This window comes from Lepidochelys kempii, chromosome 23 (assembly GCF_965140285.1).
Source record: "Lepidochelys kempii isolate rLepKem1 chromosome 23, rLepKem1.hap1, whole genome shotgun sequence".
Taxonomy (NCBI): domain Eukaryota; kingdom Metazoa; phylum Chordata; order Testudines; family Cheloniidae; genus Lepidochelys; species Lepidochelys kempii.
The window spans coordinates 16,432,119-16,450,205 of NC_136402.1; the positions used below are offsets into that span (position 1 = coordinate 16,432,119).

Consider the following 18,087-nt stretch of genomic DNA (forward strand, 5'->3'; position numbering starts at 1 on the left):
GGGTCAGAGGAGGGGGAGGTAGGAGGGGGAGGGGCAGGGGCAGAGAAAGGGGAGGGGCGGGGTCAGAGGAGGGGGAGGTAGGAGGAGGAGGAGGGGCAGGGGCAGAGAAGGGGGAGGTGTGAGGGGGTCAGAGGAGGGGGAGGTAGGAGGGGGAGATGTGAGGGGGAGGGGCCGGGTCAGAGGAGGGGGAGGTAGGGGGAGGGGCAGGGGCAGAGAAGGGGGAGGTGTGAGGGGGAGGGGCGGGGTCAGAGGAGGGGGAGGTGTGAGGGGGAGGGGCCGGGTCAGAGGAGGGGGAGGTCTGAGGGGGAGGGGCCGGGTCAGAGGAGGGGGAGGTGTGGGGGGGAGGGGCAGGGGCAGAGAAGGGGGAGGTCTGAGGGGGAGAGGCCGGGTTAGGGGAGGGGGAGGGGGAGGGGGGATCAGAGGGGGGCGGGGGCGGGGGCGCCGGGCCGGGAGGCTGGAGGACCGGGGACCATAGAGCGGCGGCCGGAGCGGCTCTCCCAGCTCGGCGCGTGGCGAGGAGCGACTTCCGGTTTCCGGTCAGCGCCGGGTGGCCCGTTGCGGAGTCTGAGCAACATGGCAACGGCGGTGAGAGGGGCCGCCCCGCCCCCCCCGGGACCCCCCCCGCGAGCCGAGCCCCCCCGGGACCCCCCGCGACCCCCCCCGCGAGCCGAACCCAGCCCCCCCCGGGACCCCCCCCGCGAGCCGAGCCCAGCCCCGACCCCCCGCGACCCCCCGCGCGCCCCGCCCCGGGTCTGCCTGGTGCCCCCCTGCGCCCGGCCGTTCCCCCGGGGGCTGAGGGGGGGCGGGGGGCGATGCCGGGGGCAGGGATCCGGGGGGGCCCCCGAGCGCTGCCCCCCCTCACCGCTCTCTCCCCCCCCCCCCCCGCAGACCACGAAGGTGCCCGAGGTCCGGGACGTGACCCGCATCGAGCGGATCGGTGAGTCCCGCCCCGGGGGCGCCCCGCTGCCATGGGAACCAGCCGGGAGCCAAACGGTCTCCACGGCAACGGGGCTTGGCGCAACCTGCCCCCCCCCGGCTGCCTGGCCCCGGGGGGGCCGAGCGGGGGGGAGGGGCCCGGGGGGGCCGAGCGGAGGGAGCGGGGGGGAGGGGCCCGGGGGGCCGAGCGGGGGGGGAAGGGGCCCGGGGGGCCGAGCGGAGGGAGCGGGGGTGGGGAGGGGCCCGGGGGGCCGAGCGGGGGGGAGGGGCCCGGGGGGCCGAGCGCGGGGAGCGGGGGGGGGAAGGGGCCCGGGGGGCCGAGCGGAGGGAGCGGGGGGGGGAAGGGGCCCGGGGGGCCGAGCGGGGGGAGCGGGGGTGGGGAGGGGCCCGGGGGGCCGAGCGGGGGGGGAGGGGCCCGGGGGGCCGAGCGGGGGGGGAGGGGCCCGGGGGGCCGAGCGGAGGGAGCGGGGGGGGAGGGGCCCGGGGGGCCGAGCGGAGGGAGCGGGGAGCAGTGGGCGATACCAGGCTCCCTGGGCCCTTTGCCCTCATCAGCCCCAGCCCCTGCCCAGTGGGGGGGGGCACCAAGTCCCCCCTCAGCCAGGTGACGCTGCTCTTCTGTCCCCAGGCGCCCACTCCCACATCCGGGGCCTGGGCCTGGACGATGCTCTGGAGCCCAGACAGGTACCTGGGGCGCCCTCCTGGCCGCTCCCGTCTGGGGAGACTGGACAGAGGGGCCCACTGGGAGAGAGACCCAGGAGGCTTCAATGGGAGGGGAAATGGGGGGCTGTTGGGGTAGTGTCGCTGTCTGAGCGAGCTTAGGGGGCTTTGCAGGGAGCATGGGGCACCTGGGTCAGGGAGGGGAGGAACTGGGTATTGTGGGGTGGTGGGGGAGGTCTGAAGAGAGTGGGGCTTGCATATGGGGGAAGGGCTGCATGCGAGTGGGGGGAGATGGAAGGGCTGTCTCTGGGTTGCAGCAGGGGGATGGGTGTGTGAGTGGGTGGATGGGGGGGGAAAGGGCTGCATGTGAGGGAGGAGCTGGGGGGCTGGGTGTGTGAGTGGGGGGATGCGCAGCATGTGAGGGAGGAGCTGGGGGCCCGGCTGGGGCTCCCCCCTTGCCAGCACTCACCCCTCTCTCTTCCCAGGTCTCGCAGGGCATGGTGGGCCAGCTGGCCGCCCGCCGTGCCGCCGGCGTCATCCTGGAGATGATCAAGGAGGGGAAGATCGCGGGCCGGGCCGTCCTCATCGCTGGCCAGCCAGGCACCGGCAAGACAGCCATAGCCATGGGTACGGTGCCAGCGGGGGGGCTCCCTCCAAGGCATCTGGGGGCTCCTGTTAGGAACTGACCTCAGCCTTGGCCTGAGGATCCCTCCACTGCACCTCCTCTGTCCAGTCCAGAGCCCCCTGGGCTCCTTGTCCCTGGGGAATCCCCCCCCACACACACACACACAAATTATCCCCCCCCCACCTCCGGGATCCCTGCTCCCTCCCAAGGAAATCTGCCCCCGCCCCTGTGTCCTGGGATCCTTTCCCCTAGCGAATCCCACCTCCCCCGTGACCTGGAATCCCCCCTCCCTTGGGAATCCCTCCGGCCCTGGCACGCTCCTCGTGGGAGTCGCTATGCCCCAGAGCAGTGGCTCGGGAGTGGGGGTCCCTGGCTGTGCAAACCTCTGTGTAACCAGCTCTCCCCCCTGCCCCCAGGCATGGCACAGGCGCTGGGGCTGGACACGCCCTTCACAGCCATCGCTGGCAGCGAGATCTTCTCCTTGGAGATGAGCAAGACAGAGGCGCTGACCCAGGCCTTCCGGCGTTCCATCGGCGTGCGCATCAAGTGAGGGGCAGGGTCCGGACACTGGGGTTCTGTCTCCAGCTCTGGGAGGAGAGGGGATCTGGTGGGTTAGAGCAGGGGGGGCTGGGAGCCAGGACTCCTGGGTTCTCTCCCTGGCTCTGGGAGGGGAGGGGATCTGGTGGGTTAGAGCAGGGGGGGCTGGGAGCCAGGACTCCTGGGTTCTCTCCCTGGCTCTGGGAGGGGAGCGGAGTCGAGTGCTTATACCGGGGGGCTGAGAGCCAGGAGGGCATTGGTTGCCCTGTCATGTGTAGAAGATGCACTGGGCACAGAGCTGCCTGCCCTGCTGGGGGGTGGCGGGGGAGGCTGGTTTCTGTCCCTGGCGACTGTGGTGGGGCAGGTGGGGGTGAGGGCTGTCTCCCCTGACCCCTCCCTCCTCCTTCCCCACAGGGAGGAGACCGAGATCATTGAGGGGGAGGTGGTGGAGATCCAGATTGACCGCCCAGCCACCGGCACCGTGAGTGGGGAGTGGGGCAGGGGGTGGGCAGCCCCTGGGGGCTGAGCCAGCCAGCACCACCCCGGGTTCCCCTGGCCAGCTTGGCAGGAGCAGGACAGAACTGGGTTGGCTGGTGCTGCCATGGTCTCCCATACCCCACCTGCTGCCCCAGGAACAGGCCCCTCCCATTCCCTACCTCCCCCTGCCCCTTTGCAGGAACTGGCTGCTCCCCTCCACTCAAGAGCTTGGGCCTCCCATCCCCACCTGGCCCCTCTCCCCAAGAGCAGGTCCCTCCCCCCCCCCAGGCCCTCCTTAGGCCGGTGGGCGGGGTGCAGCTGTGGGCTCTCTCCCACATTTGCTCCCTGCCAGGGAATGGGGCGGGCGGTGTACGTGCGCAGTGGCTGACGCCCCCCACCCTCCACTGCAGGGCGCCAAGGTGGGGAAGCTGACACTGAAGACCACGGAGATGGAAACCATCTATGACCTGGGCACCAAGATGATCGAGTCTCTGACCAAGGAGAAAGTGCAGGCGGGGTGAGGCGGGGGTGGCAGTGGGGGATCGGTGGGACGGGAGGGGCTGGGGCAGGGGGTCATGGGTGGGGAGCTCACGCTGGCTGGCAGGACAGGAATCCAATCTCCCAAGGGGTCCATATCGGGGCTTCCAGTGTTGTCAGGGGGCTGGGCTCTCCCCCATCTGCCCTCACACCCCCCACCCAGCCAGGCCTGACCATCCCCCCCATCCCTATAAAATGATGGGTCTAAATTAGCTGTTACCGCTCAGGAAAGAGATCTTGGAGTCACTGTGGAGCGTTCTCTGAAAACATCCACTCCATGTGCAGCGGCTGTCAAAACGCGAACAGAATGGTCATTAAGAAAATATATTGTCTCGATATAAATCCAAGGCACACCCACATCTGGAACACTGCGTGCAGATGTGGTCACCCCCTCTCTTAAAAGGTCTGTTGGAATTGGAAAAGGTTCCGAAAAGAGAAACAAAAATGATGAGGGGTCTGGATCAGCTTCCGTACGCAGAGAGATTAATAAGACGGGGACTTTTCAGCTTGGAAAAGAGATGCCTAAGGGGGGATTCGATCGAGGTCTATAAAATCATGACTGGTGGGGAGAAAGCAAATCAGGAAGTGTTGTTTATTCCTTCACACAACACACAAACTAGGGGTCACCCCATGAAATGAACAGACAGCAGGTTTAAAGCAAACAAAAGGAAGTATTTCTTCACACAATGCGCAGTCAACCTGTGGAACTCCTTGCCAGAGGATGTTGTGAAGGCCAAGACTATAACAGGGTCCAAAAAAGAGCTAGATAAGTTCATGGAGGATAGGTCTATCAATGGCTATTAGCCAGGCTGGGCAGGGATGGTGGCCCTGGCTTCTGTTTGCCAGGAGCTGGGGATGGGCACCAGGGGATGGATTACTCGACGAGCCCCTGTTCTGTTCGTTCCCTCTGGGGCGCCTGGCACTGGTCGCTGCCAGCAGCCGGGACACTGGGCTAGATGGACCTTTGGTCTGACCCAGTCTGGCCGCTCTTATGTTCCCCTGCAGGGACGTCATCACCATTGACAAAGCCACGGGGAAGATCAGTAAGCTGGGGCGCTCCTTCACCCGGGCGCGGGACTACGACGCCATGGGCGCCCAGGTACGAGCCGGGCCGGGGCTCTGAGCTGCCCCCGCCATGTTCGGGCAGTGCCGGGGGTGGGATGGGGAAGGCAGGGAGTGGGGGCGCCCAGGTACGGGCAGTGCTGGGGAGGGCAGGGAGTGGGGGCGCCCAGGTACGGGCAGTGCTGGGGGAAGGCAGGGAGTGGGGGCGCCCAGGTACGGGCAGTGCCGGGAGGGGGCAGGGAGTGGGGGCGCCCAGGTACGGGCAGTGCTGGGGGGAGGGCAGGGAGTGGGGGCGCCCAGGTACGGGCAGTGCCGGGGGGGGGCAGGGAGTGGGGGCGCCCAGGTACGGGCAGTGCCGGGGGAAGGCAGGGAGTGGGGGCGCCCAGGTACGGGCAGTGCCGGGGGGAGGGCAGGGAGTGGGGGCGCCCAGGTACGGGCAGTGCCGGGGGGGGGGGCAGGGAGTGGGGGCGCCCAGGTACGGGCAGTGCCGGGGGGGGCAGGGAGTGGGGGCGCCCAGGTACGGGCAGTGCCGGGGGGGGGGCAGGGAGTGGGGGCGCCCAGGTACGGGCAGTGCCGGGGGGGGGGCAGGGAGTGGGGGCGCCCAGGTACGGGCAGTGCCAGGGGGGGCAGGGAGTGGGGGCGCCCAGGTACGGGCAGTGCCGGGGGGAGGACAGGGAGTGGGGGCGCCCAGGTACGGGCAGTGCCGGGGGGGGGCAGGGAGTGGGGGCGCCCAGGTACGGGCTGGGGCTCTGAGCTTGGGCCTCCCTCCCAAGTTCGGGCAGCATGGGGGGTTGGGAGGTGCTGGGGGGCCGCAAGGGGGCTCTGAACAGCCCTTCCCTCAGATCTGTTCGTGCTGTCCCGGGTTGGGGGGTCTGTGGCTGCTGGAGGGGCACAGTGGGAGAATTGCTGGGGGGGGGGCACAGTGGGGGGGGGTCCAGAGGGCAGGCTCTCAGCTGCCCCTCCCCCCAGACCAAGTTCGTGCAGTGCCCGGACGGGGAGCTGCAGAAGCGCAAAGAGGTCGTCCACACGGTGTCACTGCACGAGATCGACGTCATCAACAGCCGCACGCAGGGCTTCCTGGCCCTCTTCTCAGGTACCCCCCTGCAGCCCCCCATCACCCCGCGGGCCCCCCTTCGCCTCCCCACAGCCCCCATCAACAGCCGCACGCAGGGCTTCCTGGCCCTCTTCTCAGGTACCCCCCTGCAGCCCCCCCATCACCCCGCGGGCCCCCCTTCGCCTCCCCACAGCCCCCATCAACAGCCGCACGCAGGGCTTCCTGGCCCTCTTCTCAGGTACCCCCCTGCAGCCCCCCATCACCCCGCAGGCCCCCCACGCCGCCCCCCCCCCGTCACCTCCCCACTGCCGCCATCAACAGCCGCACGCAGGGCTTCCTGGCCCTCTTCTCGGGTACCCTCCTGCAGCCCCCCGTCACCCCCGCGCCCCCCCCCACGCCGCCCCCCCGTCATCTCCCCACAGCCCCCATCAACAGCTGCACCCAGGGCTTCCCGGCCCTCTTCTCAGGTAACCCCCGATCACCTCCCTGTTCCCCCTGTGGGCCCCTCCCTGTCCTCTGTCACCTCCTGCCTCCCCACGGCCCCTATCAACAGCTGCACCCAGGGCTTCCTGGCCCTCTTCTCAGGTACCCCTCCGTGGTCCCCCATGGTTCCCGCCATCACCCTGCAAGTCCCCCACAGCTCCCGCATCACCCTGCGGCCCCCTCATGACCCGTCCACCTCCCCATGGTCTTCCCACAGTCCCCATCAACAGCTGCATGCAGAGTTTCCTGGCCCTCTTCTCAGGTACTCCCCCTCCCCCCAGTCCCCACATCCCCCCACGGGCCCCCTGTCACCCCCACAGCCCCCGTCAAGGCCTCCTGGCCTTCTTCTCAGGTCACCTCCCATCACCTTCCTGTCTCCCCCATGGCCCCCTCTCTGTCACCCCCTGCCTTCCCACAGTCCCTATCAACAGCCGCACGCAGGGCTTCCTGGCCCTCTTCTCAGGTACCCCCTGCAGCCCCCCCCGTCACCCCGCGGGCCCCCCCTTCGCCTCCCCACAGCCCCCATCAACAGCCGCACGCAGGGCTTCCTGGCCCTCTTCTCAGGTACCCCCTGCAGCCCCCCCATCACCCCGCGGGCCCCCCCTTCGCCTCCCCACAGCCCCCATCAACAGCCGCACGCAGGGCTTCCTGGCCCTCTTCTCAGGTACCCCCCTGCAGCCCCCCATCACCCCGCGGGCCCCCCTTCGCCTGCCCACAGCCCCCATCAACAGCCGCACGCAGGGCTTCCTGGCCCTCTTCTCAGGTACCCCCCTGCAGCCCCCCATCACCCCGCAGGCCCCCCACGCCGCCCCCCCCCCCGTCACCTCCCCACTGCCGCCATCAACGGCTGCATGCAGGGCTTCCTGGCCCTCTTCTCAGGTACCCCCCTGCAGCCCCCCCGTCACCCCGCGGGCCCCCCCCTTCACCTCCCCACAGCCCCAATCAACAGCCGCACGCAGGGCTTCCTGGCCCTCTTCTCGGGTACCCTCCTGCAGCCCCCCGTCACCCCACGCCGCCCCCCCGTCATCTCCCCACAGCCCCCATCAACAGCTGCACCCAGGGCTTCCCGGCCCTCTTCTCAGGTAACCCCCGATCACCTCCCTGTTCCCCCTGTGGGCCCCTCCCTGTCCTCTGTCACCTCCTGCCTCCCCACGGCCCCTATCAACAGCTGCACCCAGGGCTTCCTGGCCCTCTTCTCAAGTACCCCTCCGTGGTCCCCCATGGTTCCCGCCATCACCCTGCAAGTCCCCCACAGCTCCCGCATCACCCTGCGGCCCCCTCATGACCCGTCCACCTCCCCATGGTCTTCCCACAGTCCCCATCAACAGCTGCATGCAGAGTTTCCTGGCCCTCTTCTCAGGTACTCCCCCTCCCCCCAGTCCCCACATCCCCCCACGGGCCCCCTGTCACCCCCACAGCCCCCGTCAAGGCCTCCTGGCCTTCTTCTCAGGTCACCTCCCATCACCTTCCTGTCTCCCCCATGGCCCCCTCTCTGTCACCCCCTGCCTTCCCACAGTCCCTATCAACAGCTGCACCCAGGGCTTCCTGGTCCTCTTCTCAGGTACCCCCCGCAGCCCCCCCATCACCCTCCACATCCCCACAGCCTCCCTGTCACCCCACAGCCTCCCCGTGACCCCCATCAACACTTCCCTTTCCTGGCCCTTTTCCATGGTCCTGGGGGGCACAGGCTCTACCCCCACCATGAAATGGCTGAGCCCCCTGATCCAGAGCCCCTCCCCTCCCCCAGTGAGGTAGGGTGGCCCCCCTGTGCGTTAGGGTCAGGGCGTGTCCCCGCCGGGGCTCCGTAGGCAGCACCCGCCCCAGCTCACTGTATGCGCCCCCAGGTGACACCGGGGAGATCAAGGCAGAGGTGCGGGAACAGATCAACGCCAAGGTGGCCGAGTGGCGCGAGGAGGGAAAGGCCGAGGTCATCCCGGGGGTGAGTGTGGGGTAGGGCGGGGGGTGCTGAATGGGTGATCTTTGGGGGGGGGGGTGTCACGGAGTCCCCAGGCGCTGCTCTGGAACTGCTCCCTGATCTGGTACCTGCCCCCCCACACCCCTGGGGCAGAATCAGACCCATGGACCCATCCAGCTCTGTTAACTGCCCCGCCCCTTCTCTGGGGTGTGTGTGGAGGAGAGTAATTGGCCCCCAAACTGCCCCACACCCCTGGAATCCCAACTCTGGCCAAGCTGTGTCCTGCAGCAGGGGGTCCCACCGGTTAACAATGGGGTGGGTATCATGGAGTCCCCGGGCGCTGCTCTGGATCTGCTCCCCACGCAGCCAGGCAGGACTCTGGGGGAGTCTCCTCTCTGGGAGCAGCCTGTCTGCAGGACACACAGCTCCCCCGGCTCCACCTTCCTGGGGCTGACCCCCGAGCCTCCAGCCTCCCCTGCCCCTCCGTGTGCTTCCCCCAGCGAGTCCGCCCAGGCGGGGTCCTGGGGGGGGGGGCCAGAGGGTCCTGCCCCCCGACTCCGCAGTCAGACGTGACTCTCAGCCAGGCAGTAACACAGGTTTATTAGACGACAGGAACATGGTCGAACACAGAGCTTGTAGGTGCAGAGACCAGGACCCCTCAGCTGGGTCCATTTTGGGGGGCAGGGAGCCAGACAACCACGTCTGCCCTTCACTCCATGTCCCAGTCAGCCCCAAACTGAAACTCCCTCCAGCCCCCCCCCCCCCCCTTTGTCCCTTTCCCGGGCCAGGAGGTCACCGGATTCCTTTGTTCTCCAGCCCTTTAGCTCTCACCCTGCAGGGGGGAAGGGCCCACACCTGCCCTCTAGGGCTCTGCAACGATCATACACCCTTACCCCACCCCCTAGATACTTAAAAACTGCCTAGGGGAAACTGAGGCACCCCCACAATATTCAGAGGAAACATTAAGAACAGTCCCACTTCGTCACGGGGGGTGAGTGTGGGAGGGGGTGCTGGCCGGTGTGGGGGTGTTTGGGGCTGTCACAGAGTGTGGGGGAGTCAGGATCCTGCGTCCCACACTTCCTGCGTTTCCCCAGGACTCTCAGCCGGCCAGTAACACAGAAGGTTTATTAGCCGACAGGAGCACAGCCCAAAACAGAGCTTGTAGGAACAGAGACCAGGATCCCTCAGTCAGGTCCCTCTTGCGGGGTGGGGAGCCCAGACCCCAGTGCTGGGCCCCTCTCTCCCTCTCCCTCCCCCTCCCCCCCCGCTCCCCAGCCAGCTCCAAACTGAGACCCACTCCAGCCCCTCTAGCCTTTGTCTCTCCCCTGGGCCAGGAGGCCACCGGATCTTTGTTCTCCAACACCTTCAGTTGGCACCTTGCAGGGGGGGCCCAGGCCATGAGTTGCCAGGAGACGGGGTGTCGGCCATTCTCTGTACAGACACCATCACACCTGCCTAGGGCTCTGCAACAATCACACCCCCTTATCCCAGCACCTAGATACTTAAGAAATGCATAGGGGAAACTGAGGCACCCACAGAGTATTCAGAGAGAACATTAAGAACATTCCCCTTCGTCGCATCGGTGCAGTTGGGGGGTAGGAGGTTGGCTGTGGGGTGTTGGGGGGGCAGCATGGTTCTGGGGACCGAGCAGTCGGGGGCTGAGTGTATGCACAGGGGGCTGGGGAGGAGGGATAGCGGGGTCTCGCAGCGTGACCCTAGGGAGGGAAAGGGGATTGTGGGGGCGGTGGCAGGGTGACCACAGGGAGGGGGACTGGCGGGGGGGAGGGTCCGGCAGGGTGACACTGGGGAGGGAGGGGTATCGCAGGGGGGACCGGTGGGGTGACCCCGGGGAGGGGGCCGGCGGGAGGGTGATGGCCGTACCCCCCCAGGTGCTGTTCATCGATGAGGTTCACATGCTGGACATCGAGTGTTTCTCCTTCCTCAACCGGGCGCTGGAGAGCGACATGGCCCCGGTGCTCATCATGGCCACCAACCGCGGCATCACCAGGTGGGCAGCTGGGGGGAGGGGCCTGGCCCAGGAGGGGGCACAGGTGTGGCTTTCCCAGTGGGGGGCGGGGGGAGGGGCTGGGTTAACAGATGGTTCTGAAGGGGGGCGGGGGGGTTGGTGGGGGTCATGGTGACAGGCGGCTCTGACCCTGGTGGGGGATGGGGGACTCCCCTGTTTCTGAGACCCTGCTCCCCACAGGATCTGGTCTGGGGGTGCTGAGTGAATGCATGGGGGGGGGGGCCTGGCCGGGGAGGGGGCAGGGCACACATAGGGTTTTCCCAGTGAGGGGGTGGGGGGCGTGGGGCGTACGGGGTCAGAGCCACCTGTCGGGGGTGGGGTTGGTGAGGGGCAGGATGACAGGTGTATCTGATGGGGCGGCCTGGCAGGGTGACAGGTGGCTCTCACCCTGGCTGGGGGGGTGGGGGGGGTCAGGGGCTGGAGCCCCTCCCCCATTCCTGAGCCCCGCTCCCCCCAGGATCCGCGGCACCAGCTACCAGAGCCCCCACGGGATCCCCATCGACCTGCTGGACCGGCTGCTGATCATCTCCACGGCCCCCTACAGCGACAAGGAGACCAAGCAGATCCTCAAGATCCGGTATGGGGGGGCCCCCGGCAGTGCCCCCCAGCGCAATGCCCTGTCACCTTCCCACAGGCCCAGTGCTCTCACCCAGCCCGGCAGCCCGCCCCCAGGGTCGCTCTCACTGGGGTGAGCCCCTCAGCTTCCTGCCCCCTGGGACCCACCCTTGGAGCCTGCAGACCACCCCCACCCCCCTGGATCAGGCTGGGAGCCCCTCGCAGCAAGTGCCCCGGGCTGGGCCCCGGGGGCAGACGGACCCCCCCCAGTGGGAGCCGGGCCCCCCAGCTCCAGACTTGGGAGTGACTCAGCCAGCGGGGGGAGTTGGGGGTCTGGGCAGCGCGGAGAGTCCTGGGTTAGCACCAGGAACAGAAATTACAGCCAAGGCCGGCTGGGTCGGGCCCGAGCCCCCTGACCCCTTAGTACCAGTGCCCCCAGCAGCCCCACACGGAACAACCTACCCCCAGCCCCTGCCAGCCCTTTGTCCTCCAGCTGGTCGCACCCAGTGGGCAGGGCCATTGTCTTCTGGGCATGGGGGGGCCGGGCCCCAGCTAGCTGGCATGGGTCACACCTGGGTCTTTGCGGCAAGCAAACAGCCTCTTCCTCCCTCCGCACCTCGGTGACCACACAGCATGTGGGGAAACTGAGGCACATATCATAGTCAGGGACAATGCTGTGAGCTCCCCTCCCAGCAGAGCCCCCGAGCCAGGAGCCCTCCGGTGCTGCGACCTCCCCCCCAGCAGTGCCCTGCCCCCTCTCTCCGCCCCCAGGTGCGAGGAGGAGGACGTGGAGATGAACGAAGATGCCTACACGGTGCTGACGCGCATCGGGCTGGAGACCTCCCTGCGCTACGCCATGCAGCTCATCACCGCCGCCAGCCTGGTGTGCCGCAAGAGGAAGGTGAGGCCCGGACGCCTGGGTTCTATCCTTACTGAGGGGGGTGGGGGGGAGAAGGGGGGCTTGGAGCCAGGACTCCTTGGTGGGGTTTCTCAGGGTGCCCCCCCACTCTGTGGGGTGCATGGGGCCCCTCTGACACCCACACGCTCTCCCCCACCGGCAGGGCACGGAGGTGCAGGTGGAGGACATCAAGCGGGTGTATTCCCTGTTCCTGGACGAGTCCCGCTCCACCCAGTACATGAAGGAGTACCAGGACGCCTTCCTCTTCAACGAGCTCAGTGAGTGCTGGGGGGGCAGGGGGTGGGGGGCCGGGCAGGGGGGCGTTGGGGGACAGGAGTACCAGGACGCCTTCCTCTTCAACGAGCTCAGTGAGTGCTGGGGGGGCAGGGGGTGGGGGGCCGGGCAGGGGGGCGTTGGGGGACAGGAGTACCAGGACGCCTTCCTCTTCAACGAGCTCAGTGAGTGCTGGGGGGGCAGGGGGTGGGGGGCCGGGCAGGGGGGCGTTGGGGGACAGGAGTACCAGGACGCCTTCCTCTTCAACGAGCTCAGTGAGTGCTGGGGGGGGCAGGGGGTGGGGGGCCGGGCAGGGGGGCGTTGGGGGACAGGAGTACCAGGACGCCTTCCTCTTCAACGAGCTCAGTGAGTGCTGGGGGGGGGCGGGGGGTGGGGGGCCGGGCAGGGGGGCGTTGGGGGACAGGAGTACCAGGACGCCTTCCTCTTCAACGAGCTCAGTGAGTGCTGGGGGGGGGCGGGGGGCGGCCTGGGTGTCAGAGGCCAGTGAGGGCTGGGGGGCAGGTGGGAGGGTTATAGAGGTCAGGTGCCCCAGCCCCTCTGCCGCAGTCACCAAACGGTGTCTCCCCCCCAGATAGGGGGCTACTGCTCAGTGGGGCAGACAGGGGGGTCTTGGCCCCACCCTCGTCGGACTTTCCATCCCCCCTTCTAACCTTCTTTATCTCTTGCAGAGGGAGACACCATGGACACCTCATGATTCCCCCCCCCACGTCCTCACCCCCCCCATTTCCCCCCAATCCCGCCCCTCCAGCCCTTCCCTTAATTTCTGATTTTGTAAAATAAACGTTTTTGAAAAATCTGACGAATGAGCCCGGATGCCTGGGTTCTGTGGTGGTTCTGGGAGGGGGCGGGGGCTCATATGGGGGACAGGGAGCCCGGACATTTGGGTTCTGTGCCTGGCTATCGGAGGGGCCTCCGGTCTAGTGAGTTGTGGGGTTCAGGAGCCCGGACGCCTGGGTTCTGTGCCGTCTCTGGGAGGGGGCCTAGTGAGTTGGGGGGTTCAGGAGCCCGGACGCCTGGGTTCTGTGCCCGGCTCTGGGAGGGGGTCTAGTGAGTTAGGGGGTTCAGGAGCCTGGACGCCTGGGTTCTGTGCCCAGCTCTGGGAGCGCAGTGAGGGCCGGTGGTCACAGCGAGGCCCTTCTCTGTCCCCCCGTACCCACCCCGCCCCCCCACACAAACACACACTCACACGTGCGGAGCCGGGTGCCGTGGCCACGGCGTTTATTGCCCCCCCCCCGCCCCTAGGCGAAGCCCCCCCGGGCGCTGCAGAAGTCGGGCCCGATGCTGTGCACGGTGCAGTCGCTGGAGTCCATGGGGCAGAGGCTGCACTGGCAGCTCAGGGCCACGGGGAAGGTGAAGGCCGGGTCCACGCCGGGCGGGCAGCCGGGCAACGCCAGCGTCTCGTAGCGCACGGCCCGGTAGCCGCAGACGTGCTGCGGGACGGGCGAGAGCGCGCTCTTGTACACCGGCTCCTGCGGAGAGAGGGGTAGGGCAGGGGGGCAGGCGGCAACCCCCCCCCCGGGGCGTGTGCCCCCCTCCCACCGGCCCCTGCCCCCCACACGCGGGGTCCCTGCCCGCCGGGCCCGCCCCGGCCCCGCCCTCACCTTGGTCTGGCAGTACCCGCTGCAGATGGCCGTGGCCACGGTGAGGCAGACGGGGCAGTCGTCCTTCTCGGCCGCGATGGTGGCGTTGACGGGCCGGCAGAACCGGCGCCCGCGGGCCGCCCCCAGGGCCCCCCCGGCCAGGAGCAGCAGAACCAGAGCCTGCAGCCCGCGCTGGGGGGAGAGAGAGAGAGAGCGGGGGGGCAGACGGGGCCGGCTCGGGGAAGGGGGGGCACCGTCTGCTGGGTCCCGGACCCCCCCTCCCGCTGGGGCAGCAGGGACCCGAGCCCCCCCATGTGCCCGCACACCCCCTTGGCCGGCGTACGGCTCCCTGCCCCCCCCGTCCCGCCCCCCCCCCCTCACCTGTGTGGGTCCCATGCTGGCGTCGGTGCTTGAGGAAATCAGCACCAGCCGTTCCCCGCTGCCCCTCTTATACCAGCAGCTCCTGCCCCCCCCCAGGGCCCACATCCCGTGGCCCCCCCACCCCGCTCCAGCTGTCAGCAGCGGGGAGCCAAGGCCACCGCCCCGGCACAGGGAGGGGGCGACGTCAAGGCTAACGTCACCAGGGCGCTCAGCCCACGCGGCCTGGCTGCCAGGGGCGAACCCAGGAGTCCGAGCACCCAGCCCCTTCGCCTGCCACAGCCCCTGGGGACTCCTGGGTTCTCTCCCCGGTTCTGGGAGGGGAGCTGGGGGTCAGAGTCGGGGTGGGAGCCAGGACTCCAGGGTTCTCTCCGGGCTGCGGGGGTGGGGTGGGGGGTGCAGAGCCGTTCACCCTCTCGGCTCATGTCTCCTTTGCCAAGGGCAACCTGGCGCCAGCTGTGTTTCCAGGTGAGAAATCCCCGCATCCTGCTGGCCTCAACAGCGGCGCCCCCGGACAAATCCCCCCCAAGGGCACAGGCGGGGCGGGGGACACCTGGGTCCTCTTCTGCGAACCCTGCCTGGCAGCCCCTCCCCCACTCCCAAAATAGAACCCAGGTGTCCTGGTGGCTGGGGGCAGAGAAGGGACCAGGCCTCGGCAAGCCCCCTGTACCCCAAGGAGGACAGACCAGAGAACACAGGGGTGATGGATCGTAGCATGTTGGGGGGCACAGTATGGGGGACATGGAGGGGCCCCTCAGACAGGCCCAGGCTTGCTGGTCCCATAACACTGGCTCTCGGTGCGGTACATCAGGGGCACTGCCAGGATCTGGGGCCCGGCCATGGGGGGGCAGACGGTGGGGGGCCGGGTTGGGGGGCCCTGGCCGCTGGGGGTGTGGTGGGGGGGCCCGTAGGACTCCTGCGCCAGGCTCAGCGCCCCCCGGTGTGGAACAGCAGGGGCCAGCATGGGTAGGCGGGGAGGGCGGGTGGGGCTGGGGAAGAGGCTGGGGTCGTGTGGGGGGCCGGGGGGCCGGAGGGGGGGCTCCGCATCCTTGCCCAGGGAGGAGTCTCTCAGGCCATGCCCCCAGGCCTTAGGGTGACCCTCAAACTGCCAGTAGGTGAGAGCGTCTTTCCGGGCATAGCCCTGCAGCTCCTGCCTGGGGGAGAGACGGGGGGGGGGTGTCAAACCACGGGTCCTTCTGTCCCCCATCTCTGTCAGCCCGGCCCGCACCCCCCAACTCCTCCCTCTTGCAACAGGCCCCAGGCGTCCTGCCTCCCAGCCACGCTGCTCTAACCACCAGCCCCCACTCCCCTCCCAGAGCTGGGGAGAGAACCCAGGCGTCCTGCCTCCCAGCCCCCCTGCTCTAACCACCAGCCCCCACTCCCCTCCCAGAGCTGGGGAGAGAACCCAGGCGTCCTGCCTCCCAGCCCCCCTGCTCTAACCACCAGCCCCCGCTCCCCTCCCAGAGCTGGGGAGAGAACCCAGGCGTCCTGCCTCCCAGCCCCCCTGCTCTAACCACCAGCCCCCGCTCCCCTCCCAGAGCTGGGGAGAGAACCCAGGCGTCCTGCCTCCCAGCCCCCCTGCTCTAACCACCAGCCCCCGCTCCCCTCCCAGAGCTGGGGAGAGAACCCAGGCGTCCCGACTCCCAGCCCCCCCCACCAAGTGGTGGGGTCTCTCACGGGGTGAAGGCGCGGACGTCCCGGCTGGTGACGGAGACGTAGGGGTCCAGCCGGCTCAGAACCGCCCCGTCGCGGACGTAGAAGACAGATCCTGCCAGGGGCTTGTTCTCCGTGCTGGCCACCAGGGACTGGGGGGGCGCGGGGGAGATGGAAATTAGGGTTCACCCCATTCTGGGGATTCCGGCCCCTCCCCCCACCCCATCTGCCATTTCCCTGGGAACCCCCACCCCATCGGCCAGCGCCGCCCTCCCGGGGAACCCCCACCCCAGGGAACCCCAGCCTCTTCCCCGCCCAGCCCGGGGAGCCTCCCCGCCTGATCTCCGGGTCCCTACCTTGGAGGCACCGTGGCTGTGGTGGGCGGCCAGGATGAAGGGCTGGGGGCCGGCGTGGTGGGCGGGCTCGGGGGGCAGGTTGGGCCAGCCGCAGAACCGGTGCCGGGTCTCGCTGGGCCGGCCCCCCGGGGTCAGCGGGACCCGCCAGGAGCGGAGCTGCAGCTGCGGGCAAAGCGCCGGGAGAGGGGTGGGGGTCAGTGCAGGGGAGAGGGAGACAGGCCTCCCCTGTTCCTAGGAGCCCCCCCCCCACGATCTATGACCTTCCTCCCCCTGCCCCCAACAGCTGGCGGGGGGGACCCTAAAGCAGATCCCAAAAGCCACCCGGCGGGGGGGGGGGAGACAATGTGTGACCCTCAAATGCTTCCACAGCCACAGCCACCCCCCACCCCCACCCCCCGGGAGCAGACACTGAGCCATGGGACCCAGGTGTCCGGCTCCCAGCCCCCCAGTCTCCAGCTCGAGGCCCCACTCCCCTCCCCGAGCCATGGAGAGAACCCAGGCGTCCTGGCTCAAAGTGCCTTGTCTCGGAGGTCCTTGTTGCAGTGGACTCTCCCCAGCGGGGCGGGCAGGGGGTAGCCGGGCTGGCCCAGGACCCCTCCGTGGGTTTTCACGTCATGGCAGAGCCCCGTGGTGGTCGCCAGGCGCCGGATCAGCTCTTCCCGCAGGGGCCGCTCCGCGCCGGGGGGCAGGGGCTCATGCACTGTGGACTGGTGGGGAGACAGAGAGCCTGTAAGCCCCCGCCCCACAGAGCTGGGGAAAGAACCCAGGCATCCTGGCTCCTGCCCTACCCCCGCCCCCGCTCTAGCCACGAGACCCCCCTCCCCAAGCCAGGAGGGAACCCAGGTGTCCAGGCTGCCAGCCCCCTCCCCTCCAACCACTAGGCCGCATTCCCTGCCCAGAGCCAAGATAGAACCCAGGCGTCCAAGCTCCCAGGTCCCTGCTCTAACCTCTAGACCTCACCTACCGCCCAGAGCCAGGATAGAACCCAGGCATCCTGGCTCCTGCCCCCCCCCACCTCCACTCTAGCCACCGGACCCCCCTCCCCAAGCCGGGAGGGAACCCAGGCGTCCGGGCCGCCGGCTGGCACTCACGCGGGCAGCGGGGGGCGGGAAGGGCTGTGGGGGTCGGTTCTCCAGCCCCACCCCACTGCTGGTGAGGGGCCAGTCCCGGCCGTGGTGCCATCGGGCCTCTTCGACGCTCCAGCCCAGGTCGGTGCCCGCAGGCGTGGGCAGGACGGTGCCCGCCATACCAGCCTGTGCCCCAGCCCTGCCCGTGCGGGGGGGGGGGTGTTTGTGACTCGTTACCATGGAGCTGGAACCCAGCACATGTGACCTGGCGCAGGGCCCAGGGAGCAGCTGGCAGCCCGGATGCCTGGGTTCTCTCCTGGCTCTGGGAGGGGAATGGGGTCTATGGGTAGGGTGGGGCTTAGTGCTAGGACGCCTAGGTTCTCTCCCCAGCTTGGGGGGGTGGGGGGGTTTGACAAAATGGGGGCTTTTCATAGTGTTGAGCATGAACATGGTGTGTGCCTCAGTTTCCCTGTGTGCTGGGTGTGTAATGGGGGGGCGGCTGAGGGGTGTCGTTGCTGCAGGGGTCCACGTGTGACCTCGCCCAGCAGCCAGGACCCCGACAACGGCCTGGAGATGGGGGGCCCAGCAACTGGTGCCTGGGGGGGCCCCCCAAGCTTGGGAGCACCCGGTTCCAGCTATTGGGACGAGGGCAGGGGCCCAGGTGACCTGCTGGCCGGAGGGAGGACAAAGGGGGGACTGTGGGGAGGTGATATGGGGCCTGGCTGGAACAGGGGGGCTGTGGGGAGGGGATATGGGGCCCAGCTGGAAGGAGGGAGGGCTGTGGGGAAGGGGATATGGGGCCTAGCTGGAAGGGGGGGTGTGGGGGAGGGGATACAGGGTCCGGCTGCAAGGAGTGGCTGTGGGGAGGGTATATAGGGGGCTCGGCTGGAATGGGGGGGGCTGTGGGGGAGGAGATACGGGGCCCGGCTGCGGGGAGGGGGGTGACGAAGCAGCACTGTACTTATTCCTCTGAATATTGTGGGGGTGCCTCAGTTTC

The 18,087-nt window shown here is 68.8% G+C and overlaps 2 protein-coding genes across 4 annotated transcripts; one reads left to right on the forward strand and one right to left on the reverse strand.

Moving 5' to 3' along the window:
- Nucleotides 1-475: 475 nt before the first annotated feature.
- RUVBL2 (RuvB like AAA ATPase 2) lies at nucleotides 476-12,849 on the forward strand. 2 transcript variants are annotated; one of them, XM_078850093.1, is made up of 15 exons: nucleotides 476-585; nucleotides 889-937; nucleotides 1,562-1,617; nucleotides 2,079-2,220; nucleotides 2,635-2,764; nucleotides 3,170-3,236; nucleotides 3,643-3,749; nucleotides 4,775-4,868; nucleotides 5,801-5,924; nucleotides 8,213-8,307; nucleotides 10,173-10,291; nucleotides 10,767-10,886; nucleotides 11,636-11,765; nucleotides 11,926-12,040; nucleotides 12,725-12,840. In XM_078850093.1, the coding sequence occupies exons 1-15, from the start codon at nucleotides 574-576 to the stop codon at nucleotides 12,748-12,750; spliced, it is 1,386 nt and encodes a 461-aa protein (XP_078706219.1). In that variant the 5' UTR covers nucleotides 476-573; the 3' UTR covers nucleotides 12,751-12,840. The 2 variants fall into 2 exon arrangements, with proteins under 2 accessions (XP_078706219.1, XP_078706220.1); XM_078850094.1 differs by lacking the exons at nucleotides 476-585; nucleotides 889-937; nucleotides 1,562-1,617; ... (4 more) ...; nucleotides 4,775-4,868; nucleotides 5,801-5,924 and adding an exon at nucleotides 6,229-7,131 and having other exon boundaries at nucleotides 12,725-12,849.
- Nucleotides 12,850-13,287: 438 nt separating this feature from the next.
- On the reverse strand, nucleotides 13,288-17,317 carry LOC144929724 (stabilizer of axonemal microtubules 3-like). Of its 2 annotated transcripts, none has more exons than XM_078850161.1 (5): nucleotides 17,115-17,317; nucleotides 16,542-16,730; nucleotides 16,024-16,185; nucleotides 13,658-13,828; nucleotides 13,288-13,525 (listed from the first exon to the last, which is right to left on the reverse strand). In XM_078850161.1, the coding sequence occupies exons 1-5, from the start codon at nucleotides 17,268-17,270 to the stop codon at nucleotides 13,295-13,297; spliced, it is 909 nt and encodes a 302-aa protein (XP_078706287.1). In that variant the 5' UTR covers nucleotides 17,271-17,317; the 3' UTR covers nucleotides 13,288-13,294. The 2 variants fall into 2 exon arrangements, with proteins under 2 accessions (XP_078706287.1, XP_078706286.1); XM_078850160.1 differs by lacking the exons at nucleotides 13,288-13,525; nucleotides 13,658-13,828 and adding exons at nucleotides 14,125-15,168; nucleotides 15,692-15,819.
- Between the last annotated feature and the right edge of the window lie 770 nt (nucleotides 17,318-18,087).